At 40.9% G+C, this 13,909-nt stretch overlaps 1 protein-coding gene across 16 annotated transcripts in view; it reads left to right on the top strand.

Annotated features, from left to right (window-relative positions):
• S100PBP (S100P binding protein) overlaps positions 1-13,909 on the top strand; it is a 44,553-nt gene that overhangs the window by 11,556 nt on the left and 19,088 nt on the right. For 4 of the 16 annotated variants that reach the window (XR_004908626.2, XR_013448286.1, XR_013448285.1 and 1 more), the window contains exons 1-6: positions 107-225; positions 5,313-5,425; positions 6,143-6,957; positions 7,594-7,682; positions 9,368-9,471; positions 12,669-12,696. Coding sequence is in view for 11 of the 16 variants with exons in the window: in XM_078073464.1 (XP_077929590.1) it covers positions 6,145-6,957; positions 7,594-7,682; positions 9,368-9,471; positions 12,669-12,673 (1,011 nt within the window). In the remaining 5 variants the exon portion in view is untranslated. Of the gene's footprint in view, positions 1-86; positions 226-879; positions 3,199-5,312; positions 5,426-6,142; positions 6,958-7,593; positions 7,683-9,367; positions 9,472-12,668; positions 12,697-13,909 lie in introns of those variants that run through there. The other 12 variants (XR_004908625.2, XR_013448284.1, XM_036065223.2 and 9 more) reach the window with 9 other exon arrangements.

Below are 13,909 nucleotides of genomic sequence, written 5' to 3'. Positions count from 1 at the left end.
CAGTAGGCAGGCTAGGCGGCACAGGGGGCGGGGTTGCGGCGTCTGCGCGGGGCACAACCCCCTGAGGGGCGGGGCGCTTTCCTGCCAATCACTGCCTGTTTGCCCTCCCCCCTGCGCTGGCCCGGCTGCCTCGGGGTGGGGGAGGTCGGGGAGGGGGCGATAAAATGGCGCAGGGGGCGGAGTGAGGCGCAGTCTTTCGCCCAGGCTTCGGCCCCGCTTCCGGAGGTGAAGAGCGGGAGGGACGAGGGGGTTTGCGTTCCCGGCTGGGAGGGGGATGGGGGCGCCTGTTGCTTCTCCAGGGGGCCATACATGCCCGTCCACCCCGTTGAAGGGTTGGGAGGCCTTCGCCCTGCTGGGAGAGGGCTGGTTGTCGTTCCTGAGGTGATGGCGGCGGGAGGGGGAGTGTCCCTGCGCCCCACCTCCACGTCGGCGGGCGGTAGATGCCCCTCACCCTGCTGAGGAAGAGGGAGGCCGTCGGGTCACCTGCGAGGCGGGGAGCGCTGTCAGTCTCCCTGCCCAGTGGGGGTGGAGGAGGATGGGTGTGTTAGGTAGGTTGGGGGTGCCGCTTCCCCTGCCCCACTTGGGGGGGAACTGTTGCTAGGGAGAAGATTTTCCCGCCGCGCCTTGCGGGTGGGGGAGGGAGAGGATGACCCACCCCTTGGGCTGGCGGGGCCTCGGTCCCACCGAGGTGTGGGTGTGGGTGGCTACCCTCCGGGTGAGTGGGGCATCTCGCAGGCCTGTTGAGGGGTCGGTTTGGCCCCTGCGGGGGGAGGGGCGGGGAGCCAGCCGGCGCTTCTCCCGCCTTCCGCGGGGTGGCGGGAATTCTCGATGTTTTCGGGGGAGGGAGGAGGGAAGTGCGGAGGTCCGGCCCCGAGGGCGATGCCGTGCTGAGGCCGTCGCATTTCTGGGGGAGAGCAGGGGGCAGCCCAAGCAGTATCCTACGAAGGGTGGACATGGGTCACCCTTCCTCCTGGCTCTCTGGACTGGAGGTGTCACCAGTTCCTTCCTGGGAGGGAGGGAAGGCAGCTGGCACCGCAGGGTGGGCCCCAGAGAGGGGAAAGAAGTGATTGGATTGCCTACCTGCTGATCTCCAGTTTCTTGTGGATTTGTTAGAGGCTGCAAGCTTTAGCTATCCTGTCTAAATTAAAACATTTTCTTTTTAAAAAGAAACCTGTTGCTGTAGCGTAGTAATATTTAGTTTCTATGCCCCTGTGGAATGAGAATCCTGGAATCCATATCTAGTGAAATGTTAACCTAAAGCAGAAATTTCCAGCCCTAGGTTGTTTTTGTGTCCTACAGTATTTCCATTTACTTCAAAGGAAGTTGCAGAATTCTTACAGATAATTTCAGTTCACTTTGATTTTAAGTGTTATGCCCATTTTACGGAGTGATAAAGCCTAGTGAGTGCCTTTTGTGCTGTGTGCTGCACATGTATTGCCTATTGGGGAAGGTTGGAAATCAAAGGCCTGTCCCTTGGAAATAATCTTTGCCCTTGGCCATACCTATCAGATCTAGCTTGGTAATGGTCTTGGTTTTAGAACCTTGAAAGAGGAATATAGGGTTGTGTCTGGTGTTGCAGTTTTAGTGGCCTGAATAAAATAAAGGCTTTGTGCTCTAAGGCAATAGGTTTTCTTAGGTACGATAAAAATAGAAAGGGAACCAGTTCCTGAGGTTGCAGCTAGGTGGTTAGAGAACAGAGCGAGGGGGTGGTAAACTGAAGTGTGAAGAAGGGGGTGGACAGGTGAGAGAGACGTGGAAGGACAGAATAGGGTCACAGGAGGGATGGGGAGCAGAGGAATTAAGAGATAGACTTGGGAGATGGGAAAAATATTCTTCCCTTAAAAATAAAGAGATCCTCATTTTAGGTGGAAGTTACAAAACAAGTGCCAAGAAAGGCAGTTAATGGTAGAATGGCAGACAGGTGCTAAGGCTGTCTTGTGGAAATTCACTTTAGACCTTAATTTTATCTGAGATTTCCCCCCTTTTGCAAATTCATTAAGTATCAACTTTAGTATAGGGCTTTTAGGTTTAGAGTGCTTTCATAAACATCCCCTCATTTGATCCTCATAATAATCTGTATTTGAAGATAACGGCATATAATTATATCCCCCATTTTTCAGATGAGTGTTCTCATCTGAATTGAGGTTCAGAGACTTTTAAGTGACTTGTGAGGTCTCTGAATTTAGGTCAGTCCCTCTTCTGTTACTTCAATAACTATTAGTTCAAGGGATTTGCCCGACACACAGCCTGGTCTTTAATTAATTCAGTGGCAATATGGTTGAATGCTCGGTTAAACTAAAAGAAATTAGAGTATACTAGATAATTTCTAACAAGCAAGGACCTAGGGGAAGTTCTCAACTAGATTAACATTCTTTCCTACCATTCCTGTGCTTCATTAAGACCTCTTTAGGGGTCAGGGAGGTGATGATGGTGGGATGAAATAGAAACTGTAGCCACTACTTAGCTTTTCCATTGTGCTTGTAGTACTCGAAGTGCTTTAGTTCATGGTCTCATTTAATTTTGGCACCAACACTATGAGGTAGCTACTGTGATGGTCCCTGTTGTATAGGAGAGGACATTTGAAACTACAGAATGTAATCATTGTCTTTCTCTACTGACTTCTTAATTTAAAACTATATTTTCTTAAAGATTTTATTTATTTAATTGACAGAGAGATAGAGCAGGAACACAAGCAGGGGGAGTGGGAGAGGGAGAAGCAGGCCTCCCACCAAGCAGGGAGCCCAATGCGGGGGCTCGATCCCAGGACCCTGGGATCATGACCTGAGCTGACGGCAGACGCTTAACAACTGAGCCACCCAGGCGCCCCTAAAAATAATTTTATTATTAAATATTCTAAGCATATAAAATGTATAGGAAGTCACATAATGATACCATTATCACGCCATTCAGCTTTATTTTATCGGCGTAGGCAGGCTGAATCCGAGTACTCAGAAGGGGTCTCTCAGATACCAGCCAACCAGGGTCCTTGGCTTTGTGCAGAATAGGAATCAAATGGGAGCCAGGAGGAAGTGAGAGCAGAGTTCATTGAATAGTGTGATAGAGTATAGCAGATGGAGTGTCTGGGACACTCCGAAAATGAAAAGTAAGTCGCTCTGTCACTTGAGGTTATGGGTTTATAGTGGAAAGGGGTCCAGGGTACATGTGCCTTCAGGAACCCAAGGAAGCCTCCGATCAAAGGTGAGTGTAAGGTGAACAATAGGTGTTATTCCATAAATCACTGAGGGTAGGGGGTATCGATGCCAGTGTCAACCAAGGTTTGTTTTAAGCTAATGTCTGGGAACATGTTTGGGATCTGGTTCTTCTTAGATGTTATCAGGTGTTTAAGGCCTAGGATGGAACTCAGAGAATGATTAACTTTCTTATCTCCCCTTGGAGTGGCAACATAGCTTCTTTGTTTTAATCAGATGGAAAATATAGAAGATGAGTAAACGGGACTTAGCAGAAAAACAGCAGAAATGGAATCTTTCTAAAATGGTTTCCCTGTCTCATTATGTTGCCCTTTATTTTTTTAAGCCCCAACACGGGGCTTGAAGTCACAACCCTGAGACCGAGACCTGAGCTGCTATCAAGGGTCGGTTCCTTAACCTACTGCCACCCAGGCACCCTGCCATGTATATATTTTTAAAGTAATTTCTATGTGCCCGATGTGGGGCTCAAACTCACAACTCCAAGATCAAGAGTCATAGGCTCTTGACTGAGCCAACCAGGCCCCCCTTGCCATATTTTTTATAGGTCTTTTTTGTTCATTTTTTTAAAGAAATAAAACATTATAGATAGAATTGAAGGTACTCATGCCCCCTTGCCATTTCTCTTCCCTCTCCACTACCAGAGGTAACCGCTGTCCTGAATTTTGTGCTTCCTATTCCCATGCAAGTTTTTATAATTTAATGATATATGTATCCATACACTATATGGTATTGTTTCTCTAACAGATTGCAAGGGAAAAAAAAGACGGGGAATATATAGATTAAAATACAAAACATATCGGCCAGTTGCCTTGTGTGGACTTACTGGATACTGATTTTTTTTAATCTTTAAAAATAATTTATAAAATAATTGGTTACCTGAACCATATATTTTATGGTAAGGAATCCTTGTTATTTACAGATGAAATGATGTGATGCCTGGGATTTGCTTCAAAATAATCCCATTAAGGGGCGCCTGGGTGGCTCAGTTAGCTAAGCGGCTGCCTTGCGGCTCAGGTCATGATCCCAGGGTCCTGGGAGCCCAGTGTGGGGCTCGAACTCAACAACCGTGAGATCAAGGCCTGAGCTGAGATCAAGAGTTGGACACTAAACTGACTGAACCACCCAGGTGTCCGGATTATACATTCTTTAAGGATGGAAACCATGTCTTTATTTTTTAAGAAGTCCTATAGAAACCAGTTATCTTGCTCAGTGCTGTGTGATGATAGTAGCTCAGAAAATGTTTTCTGAAAGAATGCATGAGCTAAAGCTAAAATTCAGGAAGTGGAGGGAAAGCAGGGTGTGGGGAAATTCACAGAAGGCTAATAAGGGATTTTCCAAATTATTGAGTTTAGTGTTTAAGCATTTCTTATAGCTTCTCAGATGTTGAAATGATATATGAAATAGAAGTTTTTTTATCACCTTTCCCATCTAGAAAATAATTTAGATTAGGTCCATCACTGACTTTAAAAGCTAGGTTTTAATTATATAAGTAATTTACAAATATTCAAGTAGAAAAGTAGAATGACACTGAAGTCTCCCCTTGATGTCTCTTTGTCCCCTCATAGGTTATAACAGTCATCAGTTTTGTGTTTATATTTTTCTGGATCTGTTCTTTGCATTTATATATAAATTGAAAATGAGACTTAGGCATGTGTGATCATGATTAACTTGTAGATCTTGGTGGAATCTTAAGACATTGCCTCGTCCCTCTTCTCCATCCTGTCCGCATTTTTTATAAATGAGGAAACAAGTCCAAATGGTTAAGTGGCTCACCCAAATTACTACAGCTGGTTAGTGACAGAACCAGGACTACAAGCAAGGTCTCAGTACTCCCAAGCCAGTATTCATCTTACTGGAGCAAATGATATTCTTAAGAAAGTACAAAATTGTTGGGAGGAACAAAACTAGTTCCTTAGTTGCATAATTTTTCCTCTAAAGGTTTTTCTTTGATGTTCTTGACTCAAAATCCAACTTTCTGGTATTTAAAAAAAAATCAAGATCAAAATTAATAGGTGGAGCACCTTAAAGCATAATACAGTTGACTTTGTAATTAGCAGAGTTGAAAGTGATGAGAAGATCCTCTAATTTTCTTTGTGCCTGCAGGAAGGTGGGAGTCAATCATTTTGACAAGTCTCCTGAAAGGAACAGCTAGCGGGAGCTGAAACCTTTTTCCATTTGGTCTCGTGGCAAAGAGATCACACCAGCAGCTCCACACAGTATGGAAGACAATTCTTATATTCTTAAAGTGTTGTTTTTTTTTTTTTTTAATTTTAGAAGTTATACACTTGTTTTTTTTAAAGTATAAACCGTGAGAATCCAGACATTTTACATAATATATATTTGTTTTATTTGTATGTTGTGGATATTATTCCATGATAGTATATACTGATCTACTTCATTATGTTTTAAATAGTTGTAAAGTATTCCATAGTATGGATGTACCATGATTTCACTGAGCAATTCTGGTGATGGACATTTAGGTTGTCTCCAATATTTGGCGCTTTTGAATAATGCTGCTTTGAACATCCTTACAAATGTATCCATGTGCATTTGTATAGGTACTGCTGCAGGAAAAATTCACAGAATTGAAATTGTGGGGTCAAATGGTATTGCAAATTACTCTCCACAAAATATTGTGCTGACTTACACTCTTTTATACTGATAGTGTGTGAGGATGCTTATTTCCTATATCCTTATCAACTTAGATATTATGGCATCCTAATTTTCACTGTTTTGTTAGGAAGAAAATATGTCACTGTTCTAATGTATATTTCCATGATCCTGGTAAGGTTAAATATCTTAAAATTATTTCTCATGTTGCAAGTCACAGTGCAAAGAATTCGAAATATCAGGACACCACCACTGTAGAACAGATAGAAGTTGATATAGGGGTAATTTCTGTTCCTCAGTGAAATTGCCTCTTATTTTTCCAGATATGACGTGCTCACTTGTGCCCTCTGAACAGTCTTCTGGAACTTCTCTCTTGCCTAAAGACAATGCCCCATTTTCTTGGGGTTCCTTGGATGAGGATGGATTGGATGACTCCTTGCTGGATCTGTCTGAGGGAGAAGAAGATGATGGCCATTTTAGTTTCACAGAGGAAGATATTCAGGAGCTCTTGAAGGATGATGACCTTAAAGATGATAGCAGGCGTGTTGAGAAGGGAGGGAAAGGGAGTCAAATTCTATTTGACACTTCCCAAGAGAAAAATTCATTGTATAGCTTGGGACCAGTAGCTGAGACCCCTGGCCTCTTGAAACTACCTCAACTAAGTACATCAGTTGGTCATGGACCAACTCCTACTAAACCATTAAACAGACACTTTGCACTAGAAAAGAATCTTATAAAAATAACAGTTGTTACACCGTTTGATCCAACAGTTTGTGATGCTGTGCTTGATAAGGACAAGACTGATTCATCCAAAGATACTGAAAAACCCTCCTCCCTTGGGGAAGAGATGAGAAAAGATGGTCTTAGCCCAAATGAGAGCAAACTCTGCACTGAGTCTGAAGGGATCAGTCCCAGTAATTCTGCCTGGGATGTGCCCCCACTCTCTTCTCCTTCAGACAATGACTTTGAACAAACTGTGTCTGATAAAAATATACCTGACAGTAAGAGAACTACACCTGTGTTCTCTCAGATCTTGGACCATTCAGAGACTCCGAATACGGGGTCATCCTGGAAAAATGGATCAAATAAATCAAATTGTGAAGTGAGGTTTCCGGTTGTTTCCAGTTTATCAAACAAAGTAAGTATATTTTTTTCAATGTAAAGAGAAAAATTATTTTCATTCACAAGCTGTATAGCAGAGCTTTGTATTCATCAAACAAATTGGGAGTTAAATCCTGACTAGAACTGTGACCTTGGTAAAATTATTTAGCCTCTCTGTTTCCTCATATTTCTTATCTATAAATTGTACTAAATAATACTTCACAGTATAGTAAGGATTAATGAAATAATGTATTTATAGTAACTGGTATATAATATTAAATTACTACTTATTGAATAATTACTAAGATAATGATGATTTTACTATTATTTTTCCCTTCTTTGGGTTTCAGCTTAAGTCTCAATCTTTGGTTGCCACGCTAAATGAGATACAGCACCTAATCAGCCACTGAAGAGCTGAAAAATCTTGGGCAATTTACCTAACCTCTTTGAGCCTGATTCCCTGTCTATCAAATGGGCATGCCACTTAGGGTTTCTTCCTTTTCCTTAAAATTACAGTCACTATCTCATTTAAAGTATCTGTCATAGTGCCTGGTACACAGGAGGGTTCAGAAATATGCCTCTGTAGCCTTTATTAAGAATAAAAGAATATGTCCATCAATAGTGTTTTCAGCTTTTTCCTTATAATTATCTTTCCTTCTGCTCTGAACGAAAGCAGGATGTTCTTGACAAGGATTCGGGGAAGCTGAAAGTCAATGAGAGAAGACTAGGCAAAGTCATTCCTGTTCTGCAAGCCAAAAGAAGGTAACAGTATGATAATATTCTGGTTTCTATTTGTTCTCTTCAATTTCTTTCTTCCCCTCCTCAGTTACCCCTTAGTGTGGAGTAAAACCATGTACCAGGTGTAAGCATACTTTTAAGTTCTGGGACCGCTAACATGTAGCTCTGTGACCTTGGGCAAGTCAAATGATCTGTGACTTCAGTTTATTTGTCAACAAATGAGGCTAATGATGCCTTTTCTGCTGCCTCACAAGGTTATTTTGGGAGTAAAAAAGACATATTAGTGAAAGCACTGTATAAATGTAAGATTTCTTTTCCTGTGCATCGGGAAGCCTGGTCACAGGACAGGAGGTTAGAATAATTTTAACACAAATATTAAAATACAATTATGTAGAAAATCCTTTTGTCATCTCTCCCAACTTGAATGCAACTGTCCTTGGGGAAAAATTATGGTGGAGGTTGTGGATTTGGGTCACCTTTTCAATCTGTTCTCTTGTTGCCAGGAGATGGCAGTGTCTCTACATGGGCCTTCTCAATTAGCAAAGCTGTTTTTTAGGTTGAGTCAGATTGGCTTCCTTACAATGAGATTAAAAAAATTTTTTTTGATTATACAGATATTAAATTTTTTTTAAGATTTTATTTATTTATTTGACAGAGAGACACAGCGAGAGAGGGAACACAAGCAGGGGGGAGTGGGAGAGGGAGAAGCAGGCTTCCCGCAGAGCAGGGAGCCCAATGTGGGGCTCGATCCCAGGACCCTGGGATCATGACCTGAGCCGAAGGCAGATGCTTAACGACTGAGCCACCCAGGCGCCCCTGCTTTAAATTTTTTATTTATTTTTATTTTTTTAAGATTTTATTTATTTATTTGACAGAGAGAGAGGGAGAGGAGCGCACAAGCAGGGGGAGCGACAGGCAGAGGCAGAGGGAGAGGGAGAAGCAGACTCACCACTGAGCAGGGAGCCCAACGCAGGGCTCCATCCCAGGACCCTGGGATCATAACCCGACCCAAAGGCAGACGCTTAACTGACTGAGCTACCTAGGCGCCCCACTGCTTTACATTTTTTTAAATATATTAAAAATAAGGCTAAAGTCCCCTTTGACTACTGTCCCTAACCCCAGTTTTTTGGTTTTTTTGTTTTGTTTTGTTTGCATAATTGAGGGAAACTTTGTGACTTACTTAAAGTGGAAATTATACCAAGGAGCCAAGTCAGGCTACTTGGGGCAGTTATGTACTTACTATCTCAATATTCTCATCCACTGACTCCACAGTTATCAGTGCAGTCAGGATGAGCAAGGGCCAGACATTGTTCTTGCCAAGGTCACCAGTATTCTAATTGCCACATCCAGCTGGTTCTTTTTGGTCTTTATCTAATTCAGTTTTTCTGTGGCTCTCTGTCAAGTTAGCTATGTCCTGATTAACCTTGAATTACTCAACAAGTGCTTTCTTTCTCTAGGGACTAGGTAATCTTCACTTTCTCATGCCCTGTTAACAGGAGTTTGTATCTATTTCTCTTCCTTTTTTTCTTACCTTCATACTTGATTTCAGCTTTTTACTAATACTGTCTTCTGTCACTGGATCTTAAAGAGTATTTTGCCTCTGCAAGTTAGTAGTTTTAACTGATCAGCAATATGACTTCTCTCTACAAAGCACTGTACTCATGGTTCTAATGAACTGTTTTTCCTCCTTCTGGTTTGCTTTGTTCAAGGACTAATGTTCCGACGTTTTCACAATCAGATCTAGAAAAGCAGAAGGAAAGTTATCTCAAGGAAGTCATTGCTCATATAGAACACCCGAAGGACACTAACCAAGGTAACATGGTAGCCACAGAATGGCATGTAAAAGATGCGATGGGATTTTTTTTTCCAGTGTAATACAGATTAAACTGGGAGATTATTTTGAGTTTTCTTAAATTGATGAGAGAGATAACTTTCTTACCCAAAGATTTTTACTTGAAGGGATTGCCTAAACAAATAAGATCTTAAGTGGTTTGGCTAACCAGTATTAGAGGGTGATCCAAGGAGACTCATACCAGTACATGAAGAGTGCCTCCGCTATGGTTGAGGGCTGAAACCAGACCTGTAGTTTTTTAGATAGGGAATTTTTTGTTTGAAAAATAGAAGTGGATGACCAGGGGCTGCTTAGTAATTGTTAGTTTCTTATTTAGAATTATTTCTTTTCCTTGTTTCCTTTAGGATTTAAATGTAAAAAGCAAGCATTTCAAATACCATTCTGCATCTTGACATTTGAATAAAAGCTCTTAAAAGGTTTTGACTACCTTCCAGATTCTTCAAGCTGAGTTCTCCCTGGTTCACTAAAAGCTCTTACAAACCAAAATGACAGGATTCTTTCTCCAGGCCTCAAGAGATTATTGTCTATGTTATTATTCATCCTGGACTAGTAGCTGATCGGAAAGCTCCTAAAGGGAGGGGAACTTGTGGGCTATAATGAAGGTGCCGAGATTAGAGAGGTACTGATAAAAGGATTCTTTCTCATGAAGATTGCTCCATATCCCATCATCTTCAGCTTCTTTGTTCATTTAGCAAACCTTTCTCAACTACTTTCAGTGGTGGTAGGTTTGAAGATTAGGGATTGGAAATGTAAAGAGGACCAAAGTAGGGTCCTGGCTCTCTAGGAATTGATAGCTCAGAGAAGGAAAAGATAATTATACCACATTATTGATTAGAATACCTCTAATCAATAGAGATATAATTCTAATAGAATTATGTATAAAGTGCACTAGGAACAAGGAAGAAGCACTTCTGTTTGTGTTTGGGGACAGTGGAAGATGGGGAAAGAGGATGCTCTAGGTCGGCTCCACAGGGAAGATAATTCTGTTACTCGAAGATCTGTCATAAATCACTAGGAAGAGTTTTAGGGGAACTTTTCGCCGAAGATTCAGAGGAGACTCCCTTTTATTTATGAATCTTTAATTATTTAGTAGTTTTAGAACTACATCGGCCAGAAGAATTTTTTATTCCAGGTCCTTTTATTTTTTAGTCAAAGCTTTCATTAAGCGTTCAAATGCTACTTGTAATGATGGCTCAGCTCTCTGCTTGCGAGCTCTCTTTGTTTGAACTATTTTAAAGGTCTGGCTGGTGGAACTAGAGACATTCCTCTCCCACTGGCCTGGACCCCCTTCACCCGGGTCATTGATTGGAGGGGCAGATTAAAAGAAGTTTGTCTATATTTAACCTCTGTGGAAGAGACTTGAACATTGCTTTTCCCTCTGTGAAGTGACCTTCTTTTATGTCCTAGGCAATTCAGACTGATGATATCCAATTATATTTCCTTTCTCATTTGGGGCATTTAGAAAAGAAAATTTCATAAGAAAAGCAGTGAGCAGCTGCTCATGTTTGTAGCATCTTTTCCAGTCTCTCTCCCATTCAGCAGTCCCTCTCCTACTTTACCGTAGTAGTCTGTATCCCATGAGGAACAACTAGAATAACGCATATAGAGGAAAGACAGCATACTTTAGTGGTTGGGAAAGTAGTCTAGTCTAAAGTTAACTTCTGGGTTCATACCCTAGCTCCGCTGCTTACTGGCTTTTTGACCTTGAGCCAATAAAAACTCAGTTTTCTCATTTGCAAAATGGGTGTAATAATGAGGCTTAGCATATGTGAAAATTTAAGTACAACTGTAATGCATAGAACAGTACCCAGCCATAGCTGCCAACATTTATTGAACACTTGGTATTATTCACAAGAAAGGGTGTCCTTTCACACTGAAGTTTTTATAGGTAAAATAGTATGATGTCAGGTGTTTGTTTTCAGATCTTGAAAAAAAAAGCCAAAACCCTGGAAAATTAGAGGAAACAACTTTAACAAAATGTTGATGAATGAAGCTGAACGATAGTTATGTGTGGGTTCAGTATGTTATTTTCTACTTTGTGTCTATTTGAAAAAATATCCATAGTAAAAAGTTACTTATTTTTTTTAAAGTGCATCTTTTAGGGGATTCCTTTTTGACATCTAAGAACTGTGAACATCACCAATTATTCTAAAAATTTCACAGGCCTCCAGTGCTTACTTCTGCTTTCTAGGAACCCAGTGTGATACCATGTTCTTGTGTTCCTTCCCACTGCCCGCTATTCGTGCATCCAGAGTTTAAAGATTATATACTAAATTGCAGAGGAGAGTGGGGGGGGTCATATTTCATTGCTCCTCTATTTATATATGAAGTAAAGAGCAGCCAGAAGCAAACAGAGGAAGCATATAGTGCCTCCCGTCCTTTTTGATATGTGTAGTGCTCAGTCACCTTGGAAAAGTATAACTGTTCAAGTTCTTTATTAGATACAGAGAAATTAAAATGAGTAGATTTAAATGTAGTTCCTGCCAATTCAGTTTGAATCCTCTCCATTGGGTTAATCATCTTTCACTTTATCAATAATGTGTATGTTTTTGGTACAGAATATGATAATGTAAATCATCCTTCAACTAAATAATCTCTTTTTAGTTTAATGCCACATGAGTCTCTAATAACATTTAGAAAGAAATACCAACAACCTCTTCCTGACATTGCAGCTCATGGAAAACTTTATATGGAATTGTAAGTTCTTAGAGTAGAAAAGGATCATTAAGATCTTCTCTTTAATCTCCTAACATATAAATCAGTATATATCTCTTTGCCAAGTGACCATTCAGCCTTTGCTTAGAATTCTAATAATACAAAACTCATTAAATCATGAAGCAGGCCATTCATTGCTTAAAAAATTCTAATTCTTAGAAAAGTTATTCTTTACATTGAGCCAAACTCTGCTTCCCTGTAGTTTCCAGTGGTAGTTTCTAGTTCTGCCCTCTGGGATCAGAAAAAATAGCTATTACCGTCCAAATACTTAATGTATTCTAAGGACCTTTTCATGTTAAATATCTCAAGATTTTTAATGATTACAAAGTATTATATAATTTATTATTCCGTCTTGGATAATTAGGTTGTGCCCATTTTCATTAGTAATGCTGCAGTGAACATTCTGGTCAATAAATATTTATGTACAACTCTTATTTCTATAGGATGAATACCTAGAAGTGGAATTGCTGGGTAAAGTATATAAATATTTTAAAAACCTCTGTTACATGTTACCAGATTGTCCTGCCCCCCAAAATTGTATTAATTTTTTTGTCACCAATTTGATAGGTAAATTTTAACATATTTTAATAATTAGTGAGGTTAAACATTTTTTATTTATGTTTTTTTGAAATATATATTTAATTATAATCTTTAAAAATCATCTAATATCTAGTTTATATTCCAGTTTCCCCAGTTGTCCCAAAAATGTCTTCTTGTAAATTGTTCAAACAGGATCTAATCAAGGTTCACGTGTTTAATTATTGTCTTCTTAGTCTCTCTTAATCTAGGTCACTTGTTTTGTAGATTGTCTCACATTCTGAATTGTGTCTGATTGTTTCCTTGTGGTGTCGTTTAACTTGTTCCTCTATCCCCCTGTATTTCCCGTAAACTGGAAGTTGGATCTAGAGGAGGGATTAGATTTTTGGCTGGTATAATTCATAGGTACTGTTGTCTATTCGTCCTGTATCAGATTAGGGGGCATCACCCAATGACAGGGTGTTCTAATAGTGATGCTAAGTTTGATTACTTTGTTAAAGTGTTAACTGCCATGGGGCGCCTGGGTGGCTCAGTCAGTTAAGCATCTATCTTTGGGTCAAGTCATGACCCTAGGGTCCTGGGATCCAGCCCTGCGTCGAGCTCCCTGCTCAACTGGGAGCCTGCTTCTTCCTCTCCCTCTGCCTGCCGCTCCCCCTGCTTGTGCTCTCTCCCTCGCTCTCTGTCAAATAACTAAAGTCTTAAAAAAAAAAAAATGAAGTGTTAACTGCCACATCTTTCCATTATAAGGCACATTTTCCCCTTTGTAATTAGTAAGTCATCTGTGGGGTATTGCTTCGGTATCATTTGAATATCTTGTTCCACAGCAGTTCTTTTTTTTTTTTAAGACCAATGTTTTGTTTTGTTTTGTTTTTTAAGATTTTATTTATTTATTTGACAGAGAGAGACACAGCGAGAGAGGGAACACAAGCAGGGGGGAGAGGGAGAGGGAGAAGCAGGCTTCCCGCCGAGCAGGGAGCCGGATGCGGGGCTCGATCCCAGGACCCTGGGATCATGACCTGAGCCGAAGGCAGACACTTAACGACTGAGCCACCCAGGCGCCCCAGTTCCACAGCAGTTCTTAATTATTTGGGCATTCATTGATGATCCTTACCTAAATCGGCTGCTATACAGAGAGTTGTATAGAAAG

The sequence above is a fragment of the Halichoerus grypus genome, chromosome 5, assembly GCF_964656455.1.
Source record: "Halichoerus grypus chromosome 5, mHalGry1.hap1.1, whole genome shotgun sequence".
Taxonomy (NCBI): domain Eukaryota; kingdom Metazoa; phylum Chordata; class Mammalia; order Carnivora; family Phocidae; genus Halichoerus; species Halichoerus grypus.
The sequence above is the reverse complement of the archived record's forward strand: the minus strand, read 5'-3'. Positions and strand labels throughout refer to the sequence as shown.